The 24,822-nt window shown below is 36.6% G+C and overlaps 3 protein-coding genes across 4 annotated transcripts; all 3 read right to left on the reverse strand.

Moving 5' to 3' along the window:
- Positions 1-606: 606 nt before the first annotated feature.
- On the reverse strand, positions 607-1,951 carry LOC106387392 (ethylene-responsive transcription factor RAP2-3). Its single transcript, XM_013827240.2, has 2 exons — positions 1,592-1,951; positions 607-1,363 (listed from the first exon to the last, which is right to left on the reverse strand). Exons 1-2 carry the CDS (start codon positions 1,752-1,754, stop codon positions 795-797), a joined length of 732 nt encoding a protein of 243 aa, XP_013682694.1. The 5' UTR covers positions 1,755-1,951; the 3' UTR covers positions 607-794.
- Positions 1,952-2,413: 462 nt separating this feature from the next.
- LOC106387393 (uncharacterized transmembrane protein DDB_G0289901) lies at positions 2,414-4,842 on the reverse strand. Of its 2 annotated transcripts, XM_048746192.1 has the most exons (3): positions 4,620-4,842; positions 3,277-4,532; positions 2,414-2,856 (listed from the first exon to the last, which is right to left on the reverse strand). In XM_048746192.1, exons 2-3 carry the CDS (start codon positions 4,522-4,524, stop codon positions 2,683-2,685), a joined length of 1,422 nt encoding a protein of 473 aa, XP_048602149.1. In that variant the 5' UTR covers positions 4,525-4,532; positions 4,620-4,842; the 3' UTR covers positions 2,414-2,682. The 2 variants fall into 2 exon arrangements, with proteins under 2 accessions (XP_048602149.1, XP_048602148.1); XM_048746191.1 differs by having other exon boundaries at positions 3,277-4,798.
- Positions 4,843-6,227: 1,385 nt separating this feature from the next.
- Positions 6,228-14,611, reverse strand: LOC106418981 (beta-galactosidase 15-like). Its single transcript, XM_022691926.2, has 15 exons — positions 10,776-14,611; positions 10,477-10,685; positions 10,092-10,158; positions 9,911-10,003; positions 9,674-9,817; positions 9,503-9,591; positions 9,309-9,414; positions 9,116-9,203; positions 8,922-9,040; positions 8,682-8,843; positions 8,271-8,571; positions 8,084-8,193; positions 7,763-7,984; positions 7,465-7,676; positions 6,228-7,364 (listed from the first exon to the last, which is right to left on the reverse strand). The coding sequence occupies exons 1-15, from the start codon at positions 10,923-10,925 to the stop codon at positions 6,977-6,979; spliced, it is 2,460 nt and encodes an 819-aa protein (XP_022547647.2). The 5' UTR covers positions 10,926-14,611; the 3' UTR covers positions 6,228-6,976.
- Positions 14,612-24,822: the final 10,211 nt, after the last annotated feature.

A 24,822-nucleotide genomic window follows, 5' to 3' on the forward strand; every position in this document is an offset into this window, starting at 1 on the left:
CAAAAACTTGATTTAGTGCTATTTTTGTCTTTTTCTCATTTTGTAAGGGCAAATCTCCAAAATAGCATTTTTCTAAGTTTATGTCACAAAAATAGTATTCAAAAACTAAAATGATCAAAATAGCATTTTATCTTTTGAAAAATTTAATTTTTTTTTTATTTTTCAAAATTTAAAATCTTATCTCAAAACCACACTTCCCAGCTCTAAACCCTAAAACCTAAACTCTAAACCCTAAACCTTAAACCCTATCCTTTAACTCTAAACCCTAAACCTTAAACCCTATCCTTTAACTCTAAACTCTAAACCCTAAACCCTAAACCCCACCCCTTAACTCTAAACGCTATACCCTAAATCCTAAATCCCACCCCTTAACTCTAAACCCTAAACCCTAAATCCTAAACCTCACCCCTTAACTCTAAAATCTAATGTCTAAATTAATTTACCATTAGGATATAAGTGTATATATTTTTTTTTTTTATAAAACACTAAGTGCTATTTTGGTCATTTTTATTTTTATAGGCTATATTTATGACAAAAACTTTTTCAGTGATATGCTACTCATTTCCTTATTTTGTATTTACAGCATGATATATTTTCCATTTAAAAAAGAAGAGAATAAACAATACCATAAACCGTAGATGTAACGCTCCAAATGAGTCACAAGAAGGCGCCACACATTACAAACGACAACATATAATAACATCAGTCGCTCATGTCATCACATTACAAACCTTAGAACGTAACGGCAGTTATATTACAAACCTTATTTAATATTTCTACTTATATTACGTTTATTACTGATACGACGCGATGACATCATCAATCATCCACATATCCACCTCGGAGACGGACTCGTCGAGCTGACTCGGTTGCTCCACCGAGTCACCATCCAGCTCAAGGAATGACTCCAAGCTCGATATCTGCTGTTTCAGATCGTAGTCCAGTTGAAACTCGTCCCCGCTCCCCACTCCACTGTACTCCACCGGGAAACTCGGCTGAGTCAACTCGCTCTGAGAGACAACGCAGTGCTTCTTCGCCGGAGGCTGAACTTCTGAAACTGGAGACGATGCTAGAGGAGTCGCAGGACTACGAGGAGGATGGTGGAGAAGATCTGGGAAGTTGAGTTTGGCTTTATCGCCGCGGATCCGCTTCGCCGCAACGTCATAAGCCATGGCAGCTTCCTCCGCCGTGTTGAACGTCCCGAGCCAGACTCTGGCGCCTTTTCTTGGATCTCGAATCTCTGACGCCCATTTTCCCCACGGTCGCTTACGTATCCCTCTGTAAACGTTCTTCCTCTTCCTCATTTTCTCCGTCACCGGCTCCTTTTCCTTCTCCTTCTCCGCCGCCTCCTCTTTCAACGTCACTTCAAAAGTTTAAGGTGCAAAATTACAGAATTGACCCCGGATATAGCCATATATTACAAATAAATATCACCACCAACCCTCAAATAATGTTTTTAAAGAATCTTTTATCATCATATTCATGTAACTTCTAGAAATCTTATTTTAATTTTTCTAATTTACTAAAAACTAAGTTCCAAATATTGATTTTTCCCCAATTTCATTTATTATTATGATTAATTTAATAGTACCTTGTTGGTTGGTGGATTGAGTCTTGGATGTGGAATGGAAACCCCAGAAATCGTCGGCGGCGGAAGCATCGAGCTCTGACCAGAGTTCCTCCGCCGTGAGTTTCCTACCCTTAGCCTTGGTGACGTTAGGGGCAAAATCGGAAATTACAGCACCGCCACACATTTTCTCTGTTTGCTTTCTTTCTTTTTTTCTGATGCTGGGTTTCGAGAGGGAGATGAATGCGGTGGGGGGTGTAACGCATTTATAGGAGAAATAAATGCTTTATATTATGTTGATAAGAAAAAAATAAAAGCTTGTATAGTATAAAGTCGGGTGAACTTTAAAAACTATGTATAATATACTTTATATTATAATTATACTCAATAGTTATATGTTCCTCGATACACGCCGATTAGGACAAAATTAATCCAAATAACAACAAAACTATAAGCTTCTTTTGGCGCTCTGATGAAAAAAACGTAAGACAATGTCATTAATCAATTAATCGGAAGTTGGAGTGTGTTGCGTCCACGAGCGTCGGCTAATCAATGGTTATTACACGTGACGGGGGTGTTCTATCAGTTTTTGATTAATATTCTTTATCTGGAAATTAAAAACGAAAAAGTAATCCTAACGTTACAGTAATTTAGTAATAATATTCATTGGTTAATCTGGTAATATGCGTTGAACGCCTCATGTTCATCATGCCGCGTTTCTCAAAAGTAAAGTTTTATTGACCGTGTAACAAATTCCCACTAATATTGTCGGAAAGTTTTTGCTTGTAGCTCTGTAAGAAAATAACAACAGTCAGAGTTATAAAGTTGCTTTTATAAAAACATTCATGGTCAAATATTCCGTGATAAATTCAAAAAATTGTAGTGTATAATAGAATCCATATTGATGACAATACATTCATAACCCACACACTGCATAAGCTGATCCATCAAAAAAAAAAAAAACTCAGAAAGACTACACACGCAAGGTACATTGATGAGAGACGAAACTTATTGAGAGGAAAACAGCAGAAGAAGATTTGAAGGGAACTTTGTTTATATTTTGAGACAATAAAGGAAATATCTGTATATGAAGGTTTGATCAATGAATCGATCAATCACCCAGCCATTTTGGTTAGGCGGTGAACGGTGCTTCTAGCGATTCTATTACCAGGATCGATCTTCAAAACCATCCTTAGATCTTCAGCTCCTAGTTTGTATTTCTCCATGCTCTCGTATAAGAGTGCTCGTTGTACCAGAATCGTCACATTCTTCTCGTCGTGATCAAGTACCTGCAATCACATTTTGAAACAAACAAACAAAAAGTACATATACGTTTTCATATATCATATCTGGTTTTGTTCTCAGTTGTAAACGAAACCGTCTACGGAGCAAAGCATAGCAACAATCAATCAACTACCACAATGTGACGATCCTTGCAATCAGAGAGCTGTTCAGCAATGGTATCTTTCTTCTACAACACGACTCTAAAACTTCTATACTAACATAGCAAATTCAAGCCGTATTATATATCTTAGATTCCACAAAACTACAACATGACTCCAAAAACTTTTCAGTATTGATTCCGTCAAGAGTCCTTCACCCAGTAAAGCGAATACATATACAGCCCAAGCTAAAGAGTTCGTCTATGATGCATTCAAAGCCAAAGGAATCTTTCTTTAATGTACAATAATCAACCAATAAACACATACCTTTGTACAATCCAATACAGCCTTCTTATACTCTCCGACTTCTTTGTAACACGAAGCCCTAGTGGAAAGCACCTCCGCAGACCCAGCGTCATCGCCAGCTCTCTCCAAAAGAATCACAGCCCAAGAGAGCCACTTGATGGCATCAGCATACTGACCTTGCCTCTGGTTATCAATCCCCTTGCTCTTAGCTGATGCAGCTGACACACCCGGTGGAGGCGGTGGCAACCCATCAAGCTCAGTGGTTGAACCGCCGCCAGAATCAGCCCCGCCGTCGAAACTTTCAAACCCCCAGTCTTCACTCTGCGGCGCTGCAGCCGCTGAGGTATTGGTGGAGGTAGAAAACATTCCTAATGGATCATCTTTAACACTTGACTGCACACCAAAACCAACGTTGGAAGCATCAAACCCTCCTGATGAGAATGTGCTCGACTTGGCGGCGTCCTGGAAACCCCCAAAGTCATCGTTCGGAGTGGTTGTTCCCGCAAACCCACCACTCGGATTCGCCACTCCAGATTGGAATGTCCCAAAAGCAGCATCACTCTTTGCATCATTCTTAGCCTTCTCAGAGTTGATGCTTCCTGATGATTTCGATCCGAAACCAACCAAATTACCAAACGGATCACCGTTGGAAGGAAGCCCAGAGCTACTCAGATTGCTCCCAGACATACTTTTCATCGAAGGACCTCCAAGATTTGGAGTCTTGATACTGTTACTAGCATTAACACCAGAACCACTACCGCCTGAGCTGGAGTATCCACCCGGATTACCACTATAACCCCAACCACCACTAGCACTGTTCATCGAATTACCCGTTTTAGGCAACGAATCAGCCAGATTCCCCATGGAATAAGAGCTCTTAGGAGGAGCTTTCTTCAACGGCACGTTTCCGCTGGATTTCCCAATAACCGATCCCACCAGATCTCCGAACAAGCTCGGATCCTTGTTAACAATCCCAATACCCGAACCCGATCCGGAAGACGAGCTACTACTCCACGTCTTCCCGTGAATATCTCCCACCATCGAAGTCGGTCCTCCGATCTCAGATCTGATCGTCTTCTGCTTCGGCGCGGGCTGATGCGTCCACGAAGGCTTCCCAGGCTGAAACGCAGGCCTCGGCTGCTGCGAATAAGAAGGTGTTTGGCTCTTCTGGCCATTCAGGGGCTTGCCTTGGTTAGATCCGAGGCCGAGATCGAAATCGAAGGCGTTGATCGAGGATCCCGATGATCTCTTCCCGTAGTTCGAATTCATGATCGAAACTTTCAGATTTACAAAAAAAAACGGAAGATGGTGGAGAATCAGAAGAGGTGAAAATGCGCGAGGGATGAGATGAGATGAGATGATACCGGCGTAGATTCAGGTGAGATTAGAGCGTGATCCGTCGTGGAGAGATGATTCTAATTGTACCAGCGATGTAGAGATCTCTTTTTGCAATTGTTGTTGTTCCAGAGCCAACGAAAGGGGAAAATAAAAATAAAACTTTACACAAAGACCCCTATTTTTTGAGTTTCTATTCAATTTACCTCATTAATTTTACTACCATTACAGTTTGATTTGTGCCATCCTTTGTTCTTTTAAGAGGTCTCGCCTATTTTTCCTTTTTCCTAAACCTATGCCTAATGTCTCGGAAGTTCAAACGTTATGTTCATATAGTTTTTTAAAAAAGTTATGTTCATATAGTTTTTTAAAAAAGTTATGTTCATATAGTTCGGGTGTGATTGGAGCGTGATACGTCGTGATGGATACGATTGGACAAACGACATATTTCCGGACCACAAATACCAGTTTCAACCTATTTCTCCCCAGTCCCAAAATTGAAATCTGTATCCCCATAAAGGAAGGTTTGATTTGGTTTTAATAGTTTGAACATAAACCGATACCAAATTAGTATGTTTTGCACCAAATTTTAAACTCGAACCAACATGAGATCCACATACAAATATGATCCAACTTCCGAATCAAACTTTAGTAAATTTTAAAAATCAGATTGTATCGATTAAATTAGGTTAGCTATTGGTTATGTTTCAAATTTTTGAGTAGTAAATCGATCTAACTCGGACTGTGCGGATTTTAGTTCCTACTTAATACATTATGGAGATACGGGCTTCGATCTTTCGGATTGGGAAGACATAAATTTTAATACTTCTAATATGTTGAATTAGGACGAGTTTGAAAGATTGTATGCAATTGTTACTATATGATACTTCTAGTGTGCAAATAGATCGTTTATCCGATACAATTTAAGTTTAAATTCTTTATATGATACACTAATTAACGAAGCTAATGTTAAACATTATGTTCATATAGCTCTCTCTGCTTAAATTCCTTACTTGGTTCTCTTTTTTCATTATCAAAGAAGGATACAATTAAAGTTTAAATAATAAATAAATAATTTCTTCTTATTTATCTTTTTTTTTGCATTTTACTTATTTTAAATATTTTTTTAAAAAATCTAAGAAATATTAAAAAATAATGAGAATTCTTTTGACGTCATATTTATTTATGTAAATAGAATAAAATTATCATGACTTTTAAAAATGACACATATATTAGAATCATTTGTGAAATTGACATCAATTTAAAATCACTTATATACAAGTGATAATAATATATTAAATCAATTATCATAAATGATACTAATGATAACATCATTTAGCAAAATTGATGCAAAGTTAACATCAGTTTATCACAAATATATATATTGACATCACTTATTTAACTAATGCAAATATTCTGTATTTTTGCATCAATCATTAATAAAGTGATATCAATTATTAACATCACCACTTTTAGAATCATTTATTTAAATGATACAAATTTTTTCACATATACAAAATAAATGATGTAAACAAACTTTTTTTTTGCAGTGAAACAGTTGCACAAGATGACGACTCTTGTATATAAAATGTTCAAATTGATTTTCATGATGCCTTTTGAAACTTGCAGATAAAATGGTGTATACTAAAAATGTTGAAATTAATAACACGAAATAAAAAATACAATAAATTGTGTACTATGATTATTCAGAATAAAGACATACAGAAGTTCAGAAGTTGATATAAGATTTTGATACATAAATAAAAGATTTATATATATTTAAAATATGTTAAAGTTGCCTATTTCCAATGTAGCTTATTTGGTTTATATAATTAATTAGATTAGTTAGACTACTAATATAAGTTTCACATCTTACGCAGAGTGAAAAATTATAAAAATGTAATATACTATTTAAGATATATAGTCTTTATTCTTCATGTATTTATATATTATTTCTTTAAATTACTCTGTTATGCTTTCAAATTTGATATTTCTTTTCTCTATCATTTTATGTGATTAGTTGTAAGCTCAAGATTTTATTTAATAAAAAAAAGTCACAATAAAACTTGAACTCGTGTATCTTAAAAAACTAAAATTAGTTATTTACCAATTAAGATAGTGCAATTTAACCAGTGTTATATATTAAATAGAAAACAATAAATATTAACAATTTTTCAATTTTTCAGAAAGAGTGAGGATATTGGAGAAGAAATGAACTTGATTGTTTTGGGAAAAGAAGATGACTATGTAAAATGCATATAAGAATGTGTTCTTTTATTGAATAAAACAACCACAAATAAAGATTAAAAAGACTTAAATCTTTGTAAAACAATATAGCATAATTTGAAAATATGATAAAGAAAACACCATAAATTTAGAAAAACATTTAGCAGATAACTTCGACAGCGAGCTTTCTAGCAGCACCACTGCAATCTGGTGCTCCAAACTTTTTCGTAGAGACATCAATGGAACACTTCTCTTTTCCAACACATTCTTGTGTGAGAATATCAACTGTGTTGTTACTTGATTCACAAGTTCCTTTTTCAAAAGATCCACAATTGCCATATGGGTTACCAAATGATGCAAATTTGATGGCAGAAATGGGTTTTCTATCGCATGAAAGCTCAATAATTTTATTCTCATAGACGTTAGCACATACACTTCCCACTCTAGTAGTTTGGAAACTGACAAGCGATGGATTTCCTCCCATCTCCTCAAACAAAACTAGTGTGTTATCTCCTTCTCCATTTAAGAAAGAACGAGGAACATGGTACCTGTTCAAAAAAAGAACAAAGCAAAAATCCTAGTAAAGATTTCTCTGGTTTAATATTAAAATATTTGATTCTAGAACCTAATAAGATGTGGAAAATGTACCATCTTTGTGTGGGTTCTCCACAATTGGTTAGACATTTTTCAGCATGATAAGCTCCTCTATAATTACATTTTGCATCACAACCATTTTCGCTTGAAATGAATGCCGGCCAATAACGTCCAATGTTGTTTCCATTAACCCAAGCTGTACCTTTTCCAAGTCCCATAAGATCGACAACAACAGGATCATTTCCCAAGGGAGCCTTGAATGTAGCCTGAAAAACAAAATGGAATGATGTGATTTGATATTAAATCAACAAATGTTTGGTTTGTTATCTTATAGATAATAATATCTCTTTACCTTATACCAAGTCATGCTTCGGTTAAACGGTACACTTTCAACTGACCATTTAGACATTGATTCCGTTCTAAAGAATTGGTTCTCAAACCCATTTAAACCGGTTTTATAGCTCCATTTATGAGCAGACAAGTCCTTAACTATAGTTTCATCACCATTTCTTCCAGTAATAAAAATGGGTCCAGTGATTCCAGCTGGCTTACTTTCAAAAAAAGCACCATAGTTCTATAAAAACAAATTGACAATTTTTTACTTTTCAGTTAAAATTAAAAAGAGTTTTAACTTTAAAAAAAATACAAGATAAAATAATATCTAAGAACTTACGGCAAGTCCCACAGTTATGCTAAGAAGAGCAATGACATTACGACCAGACTTAAACTTCACATCTTTCTCAAATACATAGTTAAATTTTCCATTCTCAGCGTGTTGATTACCTAAAAATATAAATCAAAAACTTTTTTGGTAAGTTGGTGTTATTGAGATTTGTAAAACATATATATGAGTTATTTACCAATATGTTTTCCATTGACAAAAGCGTGAAGGGCATGAGCAGTACTGTTGACGCGAAGAGACATGCTTTTACCCAAAAATAGATCTCGTTTTTTAAACTTAACAGTAGTCATGTACCATAGATAATCACTTTGGTCATTGGTTACTACTTTCTGATCAAATAGTTGTGTCTGTGTAGAATCTCCTTTTCCTTTCAAAATGAAGTTGTCCACGTTCTCTGGTCTCCATGACCATTTCAGAGTTGAAGGGGTATCCTCAGCTTCATTTGGTTTCTTAACCATCATTGAAGTCTGAGTGGTAATCTGAAAATAGAAAACCAACAATAAAATAAATTTTGGTTACAATTTTGAATAAATAATGGTTATTAGTATGAAAATTTAAAATCCACAAAAGAAAATGTAAAATAAAAAACCTTTGCGGTGTTATAAGCCTCGTTTTTGCAATCCGGTAAAATGGTAACAGACCAAGCCGGGACAACATAAGATTCTCCTTGGAAACTAATTTTTGCATCTGAATTTTCATTTCCATTTCCAAAAAAGCAGCTTGATCCTTCTTCGGTTTTATAAATTGTTGCCTATGTAATATTTTTATGATAAGTAATCAGTTCAAGAATAACATATACAATACTGATAAAAAATAACAAGAATATTACCGATGCAGAGTTTCCAAAGTCAATGGTGGAGATGTTTCCGTATGTGAGAGTTCTCTCCATAGAGTGAAGAACATCATGAAGTTGTTTTAAATGTCCGTATTTTGGTTGATTCAAATTACCTAATAGGTTTTCCCATGTTTGTAAAATTAGAAACTTCTAAAATATATTTAAATATGAATATACTTTAAATTTACCATATTCGTCAAGGGGAGCATCATAATCATATGAAGTTGTGATGTATGGACCACCTGCGGTTCTGTCAAAGTTGGTGCCTCCATGGTACTACAATAATAAAAACATCTCAATTACTCTTTCTAGTTAATGTCGATCGATTTTCTATGAGCTTTATTTTAATAAATAAATTAATTTTTTATTATTATATTTTACCATATAATAATTATTAAAAGTTCCTCCTCTTTGGAAGAATCTTGCAACAGAAAATGCAACATCTTCGGTTGTTCTATGGGGATTTTTACCACCCCATTGCTTAAACCTATACAAATAAAAAACAAAATAAATATATTACGATAAAATATTTACAAAATAATTGAAAATATAATCATACTGAAAATAAAACTAACCATCCGGTCCAATTTTCAGTCCACATTTTAGGGGTGTTGGGATTGTTTGGTACAAAATTGTCGCAATAAAATCCATTACATGTATTCAACTATAAAAACAAAAACGATTTAAAATAGTTAACCTTTGAATATATTCAATAAATATTCATTATACTAGACTGAACTTATTACCATAGGCTGAGGAGCATCATTTTGTTGACACATTATCCATGGAACACCAACATCAAGAGACTGAGCCATGTTTGCACACCACTTAATGTATGCTTTACCCGATTCTCCATAGGGTCCCATTACATTTCCATACTCATTTTCTATCTGCAAGATTAGTAAAAAAAGATAAATATTGTTCAGAATTGTATATAACATTACGAAACACCACATTATGTATTAAAAAATTAAATTGATTACCTGAGCAAGAATAATTGGGCCTCCTTGTGATGCAAATAATTTTTCTTTCTTGACCATGTCTACTATCATAGTTGTGAAGTTTTGCATCTCATCCTATACATAAATCATTCACATAAAATTTAATTAAACTGTAACACTACACATATGATAAAAAAAAATATTGATCATCAGGTAAGACTACCATAAATGATTTATTTGTAGTTCTGAACACCATTCCAGGCATGTTGTGCAGCCACACTGGGAATCCTCTGTTTAACATAATTAAAAAAATTTGCAGGTCAAAAATATTACATGAGAACAGTAATATCATTATACAAGAAGCTAAGTACTGATTATGATAATTTATTAAAAATATATACTATAATTAAAAGACTAGTAATGACATTATTGATACATAAGTTTTGGTATACTGATTACGAAAATTAATTCATTGGACCATTTATCGACCAAAACATTATATGGAAACCGTACAATCACCATACAAGAAACTAACTTATTATGAAAATGTATTAAACTGGTATATATTGCACGTAAAGAGACTAGCTAAATCCATTTTAATATATTACCCGTAATTCCACTCGGCACATGCATATGGTCCTATTCGAAGAACACCATACAATCCTTCATCTTGAATGGTTTTCAGGAATCGAATAAGATCTAATTTTCCAGAAAAATCATATTGACGGCGAGTAGGCTCATGCGCATTCCAGAAGACATATGTTTCGATCGCATCAAGACCTCCTTCTTTACCTTTTTTGATAAGATCTGGCCACATCTAAACATATTAACAAAAACAAATATAGTTAGTCGCAAACATAAAAGACTAAGACCACATATACTGTTTGATGTAAGGTAGATTAAATACCTCAGGAGTGCTTCTAGGATAATGGATCGAACCGGAAAGGAGAACTCTGCGGTGACCATCAATGGTAATGGCTCGACCATCATGAGAAACGATTGTGGCATAAGCACTACTTACGAAAAGAAAACATAAAAGAAATCTTAGAGAAACCATATTTACTTAGAAGAATGGTTTTTGAATGAAGAAATGTGAAAGGAAACAAATCTTTTATAGGGATATAAAATCGTTACCTAAAGATAATATGGATAATTATAGATATTCCGAAAAAAACAAAATTGTAACTGCCATATTTTTTAAGTATAAATTTGTTTATCTTTTAACTAATTTTGTGAATTTTTAACCAATACAAAATCATTTATCCTGATTTTTAATTTAAATTTGGATAATAACAGATTTTATGCCAAAAATCTAAATCGATGTAGGTTGGTTGTTGATTTTTTTTTTCAATTCATTATATCTTAAAAAATGTCTGAATATGATTTTATTTTATTTTTTGTAAATAATGTAAATCTAAAACCATCATATTTATTTATATATTTTCATCTAATTTTTAAACCAGTTTAAGTCTGAATAATTTTCATAATACTTCCATTTTTTACAAAGGAGATAAAAATAATTGTATTCACTATCTATCTTTTTATATAATAAATATCTTGTTTGTGTTAATAAAATTAGTGTATGAGCATTGAATAAATGTTATACTAACTTAATGACGAGGTATATATTATATGATTTCCGAGACTCATTAATATATACAAAAAAATGATTAGGATTATCTCCACTTATGATTCAAAATAGTTAGATTTTAACATTTTGGCTAACATGTTGGTAAAGAGTTTGATTTAATTTGTTATATGTTAGCTATAAAAACACAATGCGCTATGTTTAGTTTAGTTTAGTTTTGTTTAGTTAAAATTAAAACATAGTACTTCACACATATGTTTACAAATAAAAATTAAAAAATTTTGTAGAAAAGAAATAGCATATATGATTTCCAAACATCTAAACCATTTAGACTCTATAGCTTTTTACGCGAATCAAAATTTAAGGTAATATAACTATCAAATTTATTGCGTACTTTGTAAACTGTAAAGGTTTAAGGTGCTATGGCAAATAGTATAAATTCATTGGACAATGAGGATGTTTCAGGAATTAAAATTATAATTTAACAGCTAAAGTTGGAGACCATAATCTAACGGCGGAAATTGCAGACCCGGTGTAACAAAAGAAATGTCAATAGTTAAAAAATAGGTTTATCTTATGATCCTTGAAAGAAGAAAGTTATTTTGCTCAACAAGGCTACTAAATTGTTTTCGTTCTTTTTCTCTCATTTGAAACCTAATTCTTACTATAATATTCTAAATTTTCATTGGAGGCCAACAAAATTTGTGAAAAATTAGCAAAAGAATTGAAATTTATTTTTGCCAACAATAAGATTTGGGATCAAAATGGTTTCAATAAGCTTGATGGAGACAGATAGACACATCTGTTGATTAAGATAATTGACTATTTTAAGCTTGTAATGGAAGCTTCAAGCTTGAAATTTTGTATTTATGCATATTTTTCGTTAAACAAATCGAAACAGCTTTGGGAAACTGAGTAAGAATATATGAAACCATCAAAGGATAACAGAAGAAAAGAGATAGAGCCAAGAGTGATCGATACAGCATCGTCCACTTTTTATCCTCTCAACATCGCCCTCTATCTCCTCTCTCCTCCTAAAATTACCCTCTCTCTCCTCTCTCCTCTCAGCATAGCCCTCACTCTCATCTCTCCTCCCAACATCGCCTTCTCTCTCCTATCTCCTCATCCAGCATCTCCCGTACATTTTCTGAGAATCGCTCATTGCCTCCTTTCTTGTTCAGCATCACATGTAACTCCTCCTCAATCCTCACCATCTCCCTTACCTCCTAATATATCGATTAATCCTCTGGATCACAATGCGGTTCCAGTCAATCTCCTCACCGTAGGTAGTGGCGGCAAATAAATGACTGAAGCGGAAAGTGCTTCAGTCCTTCCAAAACTCACTGTCTCACCGAAATCACCTTGGTCGGAAAAACTTGATGAGTGCGGTGACAACCTCATGTTCGTGTACGTCAAAGATAATGGGGAAGAAGAAGGGTTAAAGATTTTATATAATGCAAAAAAGTATTGTAACAAAGTAAATTTAGTTATTTATCAACTGAGCTAGTGCGGTATAGTGAGCATTAGTGGAAAGCGGATATTTTTATGTAGAAAAGATTACTCATCTCAATTTAACGGTTGACTAACGATTTGTTAGTCAAAACAGTTTTAAATATAACGACAAGGAGTTGAATAAGAAAACCTGAATTATAATGAGATTGGAGTCGTATTAGCATGTATCATTTGTTTAAATTGTATAAGGCTCTCGTGTTGTGCAGTTTCGTCAATACCCCATCGAAACAGACAAACAAAGCTTCACCAGTTTCATCTGCAACGGACATCTCCGCACGGTATCTAGTAGACAGAGAACATGTATCAAATCCCAAAGGTGATTTTGTGTTAGGTCAGAAGTTCAATGTTACTGAATAAGCTGCTGATAATTAGTACAGACCGGAGAACACTAACTGCATTAGTATTGTTGCAAGGCAGACATGTGAAAGATGAGACAGTGCGCTAAAGTTTCTTGTCACAGTTAGAGCAGGAAACATAGCACCATTCCTTCTCCATCTTTATTCCAGTCACTCTTCCGGTACAGACAAAATCAATTTCCTACATTGTTCAAAAACCATAATGACACACAGAAACGTACACATTCAGCATTTAAGCATTACAAACATGGTTGACATACCTGCGAGGGAGCAGTTGTGAAAAAATTATTGAGCTCGGCTATGCTCAGGGATTCCACCTTAGCATATCCCCTTAGCAGTGGAGATGCTGGTGTAAGCCCAGTGTCTTATGCGACCAACCTGCATAATTGAATATAAAGTTGTTAGACTTATCGATATACATTTGGAATCTCACAGAATTAGTGAATGTATAAAGCCAATGATTCTCAAGAAGTTACATGTAGAAAAAACTCTCCCCTGCAGTTGTTTCCTTGTGAAAGTATATGTGTGTGCCGGAGGTGGCATTCAAAAACAGACGACCTGCAGGACGAATAGGGAGTAAATGCTCTAACAATCATTTAACGGATGGCCATGTAGTTTCAGTTTGGTTGCTTACCTCCCACCATCTTGGGGTTGACACTGGTTGCAACCACAACCCTTGGATTACCTCGCATTGTTTCTTGTTGATTGTGGATCTTAACAGCCTGAGAGTCGAAGAGACTCATGGTCACATACATGTCACTGATAACATGCGAAGATAGAATATTGGATAGAATATTGGTGAGAAAACTGTAGTTATTATATTTAAACAATCGACCAAAAAATATAGTTCAAATAACTTACTTGTCCATCTTAATGGTTGCCATAACACAGTTCTTATCCTGAGAAGGGTCAGTGACAGTACTCATCACAACAGTTATCTCACCAATAAGGTCTGTGGATAGAAGATAATTATATATCTAATCCGATAGTCAGAAGAACATATAAGAGAAACATTACCTAGAAACTGAGTGTTTGTGTTGGCAACACAAAGCATATCACTGTGATTATGGCGGAGCCAGAAAAATTCAAGAGGTATCAGAACGGCCGGTTTGACCTCATTGAAAGAGTTTGAGTCGCTAAAACGGATTAGCAGGGCAGAGTCCGATAGCCGATAATTTTGGTTACATCGAGTAACATCAAAAACGGTTAGAGAATAAACCGAACTCGATTTCAGATTAGGCATGTGAGTCGCAAGCCGGTTGACATTCACGGTGGCAGGCATCATGGTCGCCTGAACATATGTGAAATAGATACAACAATCATCAAACTGTGCAAAATGTCTCAGTGAAGAATGTTTAGCAAAAAAAATTTTTTTTAACTAAAATCTTAGTAATATGGATTCATGACAGCGGAAATGTCTAAAGAATTTAACCGGTGAAATAACTCTATTTATTAACAGAAGGCGGAGTTAAATAATTTACCTGGGAATCGTGTAGGAGCATATCCACTCCCATGAGTTTTCCACCCTGGCAGACATTCATGGCCGCCAAGAAACGGAGCAACCGGACTTGAACGGTGGAGGAGGAGCGGCCTGTCTTCAAATCGGAGAGGAGGACTGATACGTTAGCCATAGCTCACAATATTAGTTTACTGGTTAGAGTAGAAAGAATAAAAGATGATTCTCAAAATAGGAAAGCTCACCATTAGAAGATTTGGACTCACATTGATTAGAGATCGTGGGTGATGGATTAATAGAGGGTTTTAAGTGGATTATTTTGTAACTGGTATCATTTTGTATCATGAATACGAAGATGAAAGAGCACCATGAGCTCTCGAGAGGCAAATATGAACACATGTCTAACCCTAAAGAAAAATGCGACGTTTCATCTAGGCGGACTCGATCTCTTATGGTACAGGCTCTAAGAAGCTACGACACAGCCTTACTACAACTAAAGCCCGAATATTTCGCTGTACAGAAGGTGAGTTTTGGAAACGGGACACGTGGCGGTTTCTCAGCACTCGAATTGATGATGTGTCATCGGGAGGTGAGAGATAATGTATATTCTTTATATAATAAGATTATGTATATAAAATAACATACATATATTTGATCGGTCAATATGTAATCAATAAGAAAATCAAAAGCTTTAAAATACTAGGTAATTACAACATAAAATTTGGTTATTAATGGGCCGGACCAAACAAAATTGAATATAGTATTGGATAAAACTTTTAAATTACCAGCAAACTGTCTAAAGCGACGATGTTCCGTTCCATTCATTTAGTATTTTTTTTTCTTCCCTCGATAATTGAAGAAAGAAATTAGGTTTCTCTCTCAAATCTATTGATTATCCGAACACCTTCTACTAGATTCTTTCAATTTCAATTATCTTCTTAACTAGCATATAATAGTAAATACTAGCTGCAATTTTTCATGAAAACGAAAGCTTCTGTTGATCAATTTGATGCTTGATGTATGTCATCAAAAGGCATTGACATGAATCCTTAAAACAATAAATATTTTTGTTCATTAGTTTAGGGTGTGTAATCTATGCGAGAAACCCATTATAAAGAAACAATGTTGGTTTATTCTTACAAATTAGACTATTATATATGATATTCGTTTTGCAATGAATACAACGATTGACTATGAAATAGAGACGTTGATGAATAGTTTCATCATCACCAATGCAGAGACGTTGATGAATAGTTTCATCATCACCAATGCTATCCCTAATAGTCTATCAATAAAAGGACAAATAAAAACAGCAATTCAAATAAAAAACAGCAAATCAAGTTTTGTTCGTACTTAGGTTTCGCCATTACGACCACAGCTTTTTTTTTTTTTGATAAATATGTGAATTTCATTAAAATGAAATTAATTTGTACAAACAAAAAGTTAAGCAGTTAAGTCAAATGATGCCAAAAAAGATTAAAAAACATCAAAAGACTTATAAGTTGGGATTTTAAGTACCAACTATCGGTTCAAGCATGTTTTAGCCAAGCTTGCATGAGACCTCTGAATTTCCGACGCTCCTTCCTTGCAAGGATTGAGTTCCGGATGAGCCTGTCAAGGTTTTTGAAGATCCTTTGGGGGCGTTGCAGAGGTTGCATTGTGAAGACGATTGCTGCGTTCTGCCCAGAGCTGGTAGATTGTTGCATGAGCAGCAAGCCGACAGAGCGTTGTAGGGCAGGTAGAGTCTGATGAACTAAGCCAGTCACCAAAGGCTGTCTAAGTATGGAGCAGAGTAGGCCGGTAGCCTAGACGTTTTGTCACGAGGTGCCACACTTGTTCACTGAAGCTGCAGCTTAGAAATAAATGGTCCCTTGTCTCAACACATTCATCACAGAGAAGGCAAGATGCATCAATACCTGGGTCCCAAGTAGCAAGCCTTGCTCGAGTAGGCAACCTGTCCTGGTGAGTGACCCACATATGAAAGGCGTGCCTTGGAGTATGACCTTTAAACCAGACTAGAGAGACCCAATTTACTTCCTCTCCTCTATGCCTGATAGCTTCCCATGTGAGGCTTGTTGGAAATTTTGACAAGCTGACATCATTTAGACACCATTTATAAGTGTCAGGAGATTCAGATTGAGCTGGGAGAGGTACTGAACAGAGCAAAACTTGGAGATGCTCTGCTTTTGGTGATCTGGCAGGACGGATAAGCCAGCCTTCGCTTGGACAAATCTCTCTGATTGTTGCATTCAGTGGTATACCAATATGCTGAGGTCCATTAGAACCAAAGAACTTGATCAGAGGACCTAAGGGGAGCCAATGATCATACCAGAAACTTGCGGAGTTGCCATTGCCCACTTCACATCTGAGAAATTGTTCAGCTAGACACTACAAGAAAACATCAAGGATTCTGAGGGAAAAAATCGTCGGAATTTCGTCGGAATATCGTTATTCCGACGCAATTCCGACGAAATACGTCGTCGGAAATAATTCCTCGGAATTTCTTTTTTCCTCTGAAATCCCTCGGAATTTTCCGACGGAATTCCGAGGAAATAAATTTCCGAGGAAATTCCGAGGATCCCTTGTTTGTCGGAAAAGTCCTCGGAATATACCGAGGTAGAACTTCGTCGGGATAATTCCTCGGAAGTTCATCGATCGATGCGTGTTTGGACATATATACATCGATCGATAGGAGTATACCGACGGACTTTTTCCTCGGTTTATTCCGAGGAACTGTTCCCTCGGTATATTCCGAGGGATCCGTTCCTCGGAATTTTCCGAGGGAGTTGTCCCTCGGAAAATTCCGAGGGAAATGTCCCTCGCTATATTTTTTTAAAAAAACGGATCGATCGATGCGTTTTTGTTCAAAAACGCATCGATCGATGTAGTGAAAAATATAATTAATTTCCTCGAAATGTAAAAAATATTAATTTTTTTGAAAAAATAAAATTTCTGAAATTTAAATTCGAAAATATGAAATTAAAAGTAAAATTGAAATCATACTAATTAATATTCAAAGTTTCACAAATAAAAATAAAACATTCCGAGATTGGGGAAAAAAAAACTACGGGTCTGGCACGTCCGGGAACACCTCGTTCGGGTACATCCTCTGCATCATCTCCATCATTTGCTGGTTCAGCCTCCTCTGTGCCTCATAGCCCGCCTGTTGAGCCGCCATCTGGGTCTCCAACAAAGATATTCGATCATCTTTGTCCTTCAACTGAGCCGTAAGTACTTCTGGATCAACAAAGGGCGGTGGTGCAGAAGAAGGAGGAACCGACCGGGTGCGACGACCCAAACCGAACAAACGTCCCTTCTTCTTTGGAACCGACTGAATAGAAAAAAGCCAAATTTAGAAATTTAAACCAAGAAATAAATGAATTGAACTTTAAAAAAAAAGAACTTACGGATTCAACGATTTCGTTGATTCGAAACCGGGACAAGTTGGTCGAAGCCGTCGAAGCGTCATCCTCGGTTTGAAGCTGAGACACTTCGTCTACCACCTGAGTTTGGACCAGGTCGACCACGTCCCTCACAAGACCGTCATCAATCTGGCCGGTCTTCTTGTTGGTATACGCCCTCCTCATTAGGGCGAGATCATCGACCGGCTCGCCATCATTTTCTTCCGCCTTGAAAAAAAACATAAAATTAAAGAAACATTAGAAATTAGAAGAAATGCACAATAAATTTAAATTCTGAAACTCAAATAATTGAAGAAAAAGCGGTTGAACTTACCATGCGATCTCCGAGAGTGGCAATAGATTGAGCACCCAAGTTATGCTTGTAGATGCCCTTCCCTTTACGGTCGCTCCTGCGGTTGGTGGAGTTGGTGGAAGAAGTTTCTTTCGTCTCCTCCTTATCCCAATGCGCACACAACTCCTTCCAGACCGTATCGTTCATCGACTTTGGGACCTTTTAATTAAAAAAAAAAAAAAAGTTTAATAAAAAAATAGTTTAATAAATTAAAAAAATAGTTTAATAAATTAAAAAATTGTTTAATAAATTAAATCGAACCTTATTGATTTCCCACTTCTTCTTCCACTCGTGGATCTGCTTCCCATAGTTGTCCATTACTTTATGGACGAAGTGGTGATAGATAAAGAGCGTCTCATCGGAATTCCAGTTGAACTCTTGCTGAAAAAAAAACACAATTAGTAGAAAATTTATATTAAAGATTAAAAATATAAGTAAAAAATTAGAATACTTACCGCAAACTGACGAAACCACAGAACCTGCTTGTCGGTTGGGAAGTGAGTGAAAGTCGGATGTCCACTGTCGAGGGCCGAGTACATCATACGGTTGATCCATGCGCTGATCCCGTTCCCGGATCGGTTGAACCTTATTAAAAGAACAAACGGTTAATAATGAATCCAAATTTAAAGAAAAAAAAATGTTTAATTACCATGTTTGACCCCGTCCATGTGGATACGGAGTGAGATACGGAAGATGGTCACGACCGGGCTGTTGAACCAACTCCGCAACCCTCATCACTCCCGGAGGACCCGGAGGAACAGGAGCGGATGCAGCAGCGGGAGCGAGAGGAGCATGAGCGGGTGCAGCAGAGGGAGATGTATGGTTGGAGCTGTGGGGCGAAGGGGAATCCTGAAAATGGCTGGAATCCCGAGACTGGCTCCCCGTACCACCACGACCACGACGCTGTCGAGGCCGGGTCTGATCATCATGAGACCTGTAAATTAAAAAAATATATTTAATAAATACAGAAATATATAAATTAATTTTTTTTATTAAAAAAAAATCCCAAATAATTTAATCACAGAAAAAGATTTATATATATTAAATTTTTTTAATAAATATATAAAAATAGTTCTAATAAACAAAAATAGTTTTAATAAATAAAAATTGTTTAATAATTAAAATGTTTTGTAAAATCCAAAAAATCGAATTTATATAGAAATTTTTTTTGTAAAATCCAAAAAATCGAATTTATATAGAAAAATCGTTTTGTAAAATACAAAAATCGATTTTATATACAAAAATCGATTTTATAAATACAAAAAATAAAAAAATTATAAAAAAATTCTAAATCAATTCAACAAAACAAATTATTCAACCAAATCACAATTCTAAACCTATTATACAACCAAATCACAATCCTAACCAATCACCCTAACAAAAATCTATCAAAACTACACAAAAACCTAACAAATAGAACCTAAGAGAGTGGGATAGGGTCCTTACATGATTTGTGTAAGAGAAGAGGGAGATCGCCGGAGATATCGTCGGATTTCAGGGGGAAATCGCCGGAGAGAAAGAGAGGAGTCGCGCAGAGGAAGAAGAGAGAAATGGGGAAGAAGAAGGGGCTCGTGGTTATAAAACCTAGGGTCCGACGGACATTATCCGTCGGAATTCCGTCGGAATTCTAATTTCAATTTTCGCGAAATATTTGCCCGGTAAAATGAAAATATTCCGAGGAAATTCCGACAGATAGTAAAATATCCGTCGGAATTTCCTCGGAATATTCCGAGGAAATACCGAGGAACTAGTGTTTGGGGTTTCAAAACATCAATTTTTTTTGCCGTATTTCATTTCTTATACAATTGTAATGCATACCATTGAGGATTCTTTGTATACATGAGCATAAACCATGAAATAACAAATTTCAAAACTAATTGAAAGTATTCCCTTTACCGTTCGTTAAAAGGTATAAGTGTTTCTCTTATGTTGCGAGATTTCGTTCATACAATCGGAAAAGTGTTAATTATACGGTAAGGAACAAATTTTTGACTTCATAATGAACGTAAGACACTTAATAAGGGTTATATAGGTGTTATTCAAACGGCAAAACGTTGTTTTCGGTTTAAAAACCCTATTTCCTCGGAATTTCCTCGGATTATTCCGAGGGAACTCCGACGAAACCCTCTTCTTCCTCGAAATTTCCTCGGAATATTCCGAGGAAATTCCGACGAACTAGTGTTTGGGGTTTCAAAACGTAATTTTTTTAAAAAAACGCATCGATCGATGCGTTTTTGAACAAAAACAAATCGATCGATTACTAAGATGGCCCGGGCCGTAAGATTGTGATCGATCGATGAGAGTATCCCATCGATCTATCGACAATCTGAATTGTTCCTCGGAATTTCCTCGGAAAATCTTGTATGTTTTTTTAAAAATGCATCGATCGATGCGTTATAGAACAAAAACGCATCGATCGATTACTAGGATGGACCGGGCCGTAAGATTGTGATCGATCGATGAGATTAACCCATCGATCTATCGACAATCTGAATTGTTCCTCGGAATTTCATCGGAAAATCTTGTATGTTTTTTTAAAAATGCATCGATCGATGCGTTATAGAACAAAAACGCATCGATCGATTACTAGGATTTACGGGGCCGTAAGATTGTGATCGATCGATGAGAGTAACCCATCGATCTATCGACAATCTGAATTGTTCCTCGGAATTTCGTCGGAAAATCTTGTATGTTTTTTTAAAAATGCATCGATCGATGCGTTATAGAACACAAACGCATCGATCGATTACTAGGATGGACCGGGCCGTAAGATTGTGATCGATCGATGAGAGTATCCCATCGATCGATCGACAATCTGAATTGTTCCTCGGAATTTCCTCGGAAAATCTTGTATGTTTTTTTAAAAACGCATCGATCGATGCGTTATAGAACAAAAACGCATCGATCGATTACCAAGATGGCCCGGGCCGTAAGAATGTGATCGATCGATGCGTTATAGAAACAAAACGCATCGATCGATGCGTGTTCGGAAAACAGAATTATAAGGCAAAACCCGACCTTTTTTGGATCTAAACCTTAGAACTCTCATCCCCTCCGATTTCCCCTATAATTCGCCCCCCCCCTTTCTCTCTCTATAATCATCCGATTTGAACAATTTTGGGCTCTATTCCACTTGATTTTTCGAGCTCTACCTGATTCCTACACTCGTCTTCACCCTAAGACAGGTATACTCCGCGAATCTCCACATTCTGAAATCGTGTTCTTGAGCAATTTTTTGGGTTTTGTGAATTTCTTATTTCCGTGTTGATTCCTTGATCAAATATGCATGAAACAGATGTTTAAACATGGAATAGAACACAATTGTCTGTGATCAACGAGTTTGGAACATGATTTGAGATGATTTAGGGATAGAGAATTTTTTTCAATTTCGTTTTTTTTTATCACAACTCGATTTTGCTTTTCATTTTCATGTTCAGCTTTGCCTTCTTAATTGATTATAACCATGTTGAGAGCAATGATTCTATTTTGTAGAGAATGAAGCGCACGAAAACATCAGCAAAGAAAAACACACAAGAAGCGGGTTCGTCACAGCTGGAGAAGCAAAGGCCAAAGAAGTGGGATAAGTCTGATACCACCCACTACAACAACATGAAGAAGGTAGCCGTTCCGGCTACACAACTAGCATGTCCTGAGACGATGACAATATTGGGAATCAAAGCAGACATTGAAGGACTGTTCCAGAACATGGGTCTAGGCCAACTATGCAACCTCAAGGAACCCACTTATCCGGAGTTGGTACGCCAGTTCATAGCATCCGCATACGTCACCCGTCCCGATGATAGCCATCAGGAAGGTTTTCTGGCATTCGTAGTGCAGAAAGTATACTATGAGGTATCTTTCACAGACCTCTGCGGACTATTTGGATTGAGTGCGGGGGAGAGGACATATGGTCTTTATTGGACTTCAGAGCTGTTGAACTTCTGGGAAACGATTGGCACAGGGGTTTATAGATCTTCTCAGGCAAAGGAGTCACTTATCCGGAGCCCAGTACTGAGATATGCGACACGCCTCATTGGCTCATTGCTATACGGGACAACCACAGCCGCATCAGTCACGCAATGGGAGTTGTGCCTCCTGTACCAAGGTGTGAGGCATTTGCTACCGGCATTTGGAAACTCTACATTCCCACCTGCTACTGCCTTCAACATGGGAGCGGTGCTGGCCGCAAACTTAGCAGGATACAAGGGGAAAGTAACCAAATCCAAGAGCAATGCATGTGGATTTGGTGCAGTGATTACTCGGATCCTTAGACATGTGGGTGTAGACTGTGAGAACCACCAGGTAGCACTGGACAGATCGAACAACATTGCTTGGAACTACCTGGATGTCATTTCTCTAGTAAGTAAGGAGTTCATAGCTGGTCCCCACTCGAGGATCGATCGGGATGGTCCTTACGTCTACGTATTCCAGGACCGAGCGAAGAAAACACTCTACTGCCACCTGCCTCAGATCGGCCTGACTGCTCTACTTTCAGAGGCTGCAGTTGAGTTTCTACCCCCTGCTACCGCACTAGTAGACAAGCCATCCTTCTTCACGCCAAAATATCAGACCAAAGGCAAGGGCGTGGTTGATGAAGAAGGACAAGATGAGGCTGCACAAGCCATTCCAGATGATTCACAACCCCATCAGCTACTCCCATCAGACTCCAGCCAGTACAAGCTGCAAGAGCTTCCACCGAACGCCACTTCGCGCCAGCAACAACATTGGAGAGATCAGAGCATAAAGACAAACAACGACATGCTACACAAGATCTGGGCTGCCATTTCACGTATCAGGCCGTGTCGTTGCCAAAAGGATGATGTAGTTCATCGGGACAACTCTCCATCCAGCTCTGGTTCGGGTTCGAGTGGTACACACATGGTAAGAAAGAGGTCCAAGAGACCCAACGATGCAGGAACATCTGGAGCAGGAGACGAGGAGTAGGAGCTATCACCGGCTATTTTATTTTCTTTTCTATTCTAACGTTTTATGGTCTTATTTTCTGTTAATTTTGAACTGAGTTTTTTTTTAGGTTTCTTAATTATGAGTTCGTATTTCTTTTACATGGTTTCTTTGTTTTATTTGGTTGTGTTTTGTGTAGCTTTTAATTCGTATTCAGCTTTGCCTTGCTAGATAAACCAAATAACTATTATCCAGGAAAGAGGTTATATCAAGTGTTCCTCGGAATTTCCTCGGTATTTCTTAAAAAAAAAAAATAATAAGTTCAATGGTAGTCTGTTTCCGAGTCATCATCACCAGATGAATCTGAATCTGGATCTTGGTGAAACTCTCCAATTACTGGTTCATCCTCTACGTGAACGACGGCTTCCTCTCCAAAGTCGGTTAAATCGACTACAAGGCCAACTCCAGCTAAATCTTCTGCTGCACTACAGTTGCCGGATGTGCTTGGTTGTAGTGGGTCTTCCAGCTCAGAACTTCCCTGAACTCGGCCTCTCGGGTTGAGTCTTGTAACAGTAACCCATGGATCATCTCTGTTCCTTACCCGGGGGTACTTGATATAACAAACCTGTAACATTTAGAAAAATTATAAATTAATACACATGATGATGAATCATTCTGAATAATTAACATTTAATTACCTGATCGGCCTGGGAAGCAAGAATGAAAGGATCATAATATTGCAGCTTTCGCCTCGAATTTACTGATGTAACACCAAATGCATCTGTTCTCACACCTCGATCTGGGGTGTTGTCGTGCCAATCACAATAGAAAACAGTACAGCGCAATCCAACCATGCCCAAATACTTGATTTCCAAAATCTCATGTATGTGTCCGTAGTATACATCATCTCCTGATGCAGAACAAACGCCAGCATCATAAGTCGTACTCGAACGTCTCCTCTTCTGAGTTGTGAATGCATATCCTCGAGTACAAAATCTCGGATATGACTTCACAACAAAGTTTGGTCCAACGACCATCTCACGTATCCAATCGTCAAATGTTTCACCTCTGGCCAAACCAGCAGACACCTATTAATAGCACATATATATATATATATATCAATAAATGTGAATTAGTATAAATATGTGATAAAATATATTTTAATTTGTTTAAAGCACTCACATAAGTAAACATCCATCCAGTAAATTCTCTCTGCTTCATTTCTTCTAGTTCGTCCTCTGTGGCGTATCTATACTCGAACCGCTTTTCTGCCATGAAAATCCTGTATATGATGACAATAATGTAATTAATTAAGATTTAAATTTCAACTTGTTAAAATAAAAATTTGTAAGCTCATTTATTTACCTCTCATATTGAAGAACGTCTT

This window comes from Brassica napus, chromosome C1 (genome assembly GCF_020379485.1).
Source record: "Brassica napus cultivar Da-Ae chromosome C1, Da-Ae, whole genome shotgun sequence".
In the NCBI taxonomy this organism is placed as follows: Eukaryota; Viridiplantae; Streptophyta; class Magnoliopsida; order Brassicales; family Brassicaceae; genus Brassica; species Brassica napus.

Coding starts and splice junctions, on each gene's coding strand:
- LOC106418981 (XM_022691926.2), bottom strand. CDS start 10,925: ATGGTTTCTCTAAGATTTCTTTTATGTTTTCTTTTCGTAAGTAGTGCT. Junction 10,159..10,476: donor TGTGCCGAGTGGAATTACGG/GTAATATATTAA, acceptor TATGTTAAACAG/AGGATTCCCAGTGTGGCTGC. Junction 8,194..8,270: donor TGTCAATGGAAAACATATTG/GTAAATAACTCA, acceptor TTATATTTTTAG/GTAATCAACACGCTGAGAAT.
- LOC106387393 (XM_048746192.1), bottom strand. CDS start 4,524: ATGAATTCGAACTACGGGAAGAGATCATCGGGATCCTCGATCAACGCC. Junction 2,857..3,276: donor CTGTATTGGATTGTACAAAG/GTATGTGTTTAT, acceptor ATGTGATTGCAG/GTACTTGATCACGACGAGAA.
- LOC106387392 (XM_013827240.2), bottom strand. CDS start 1,754: ATGTGTGGCGGTGCTGTAATTTCCGATTTTGCCCCTAACGTCACCAAG. Junction 1,364..1,591: donor TCAATCCACCAACCAACAAG/GTACTATTAAAT, acceptor AAACTTTTGAAG/TGACGTTGAAAGAGGAGGCG.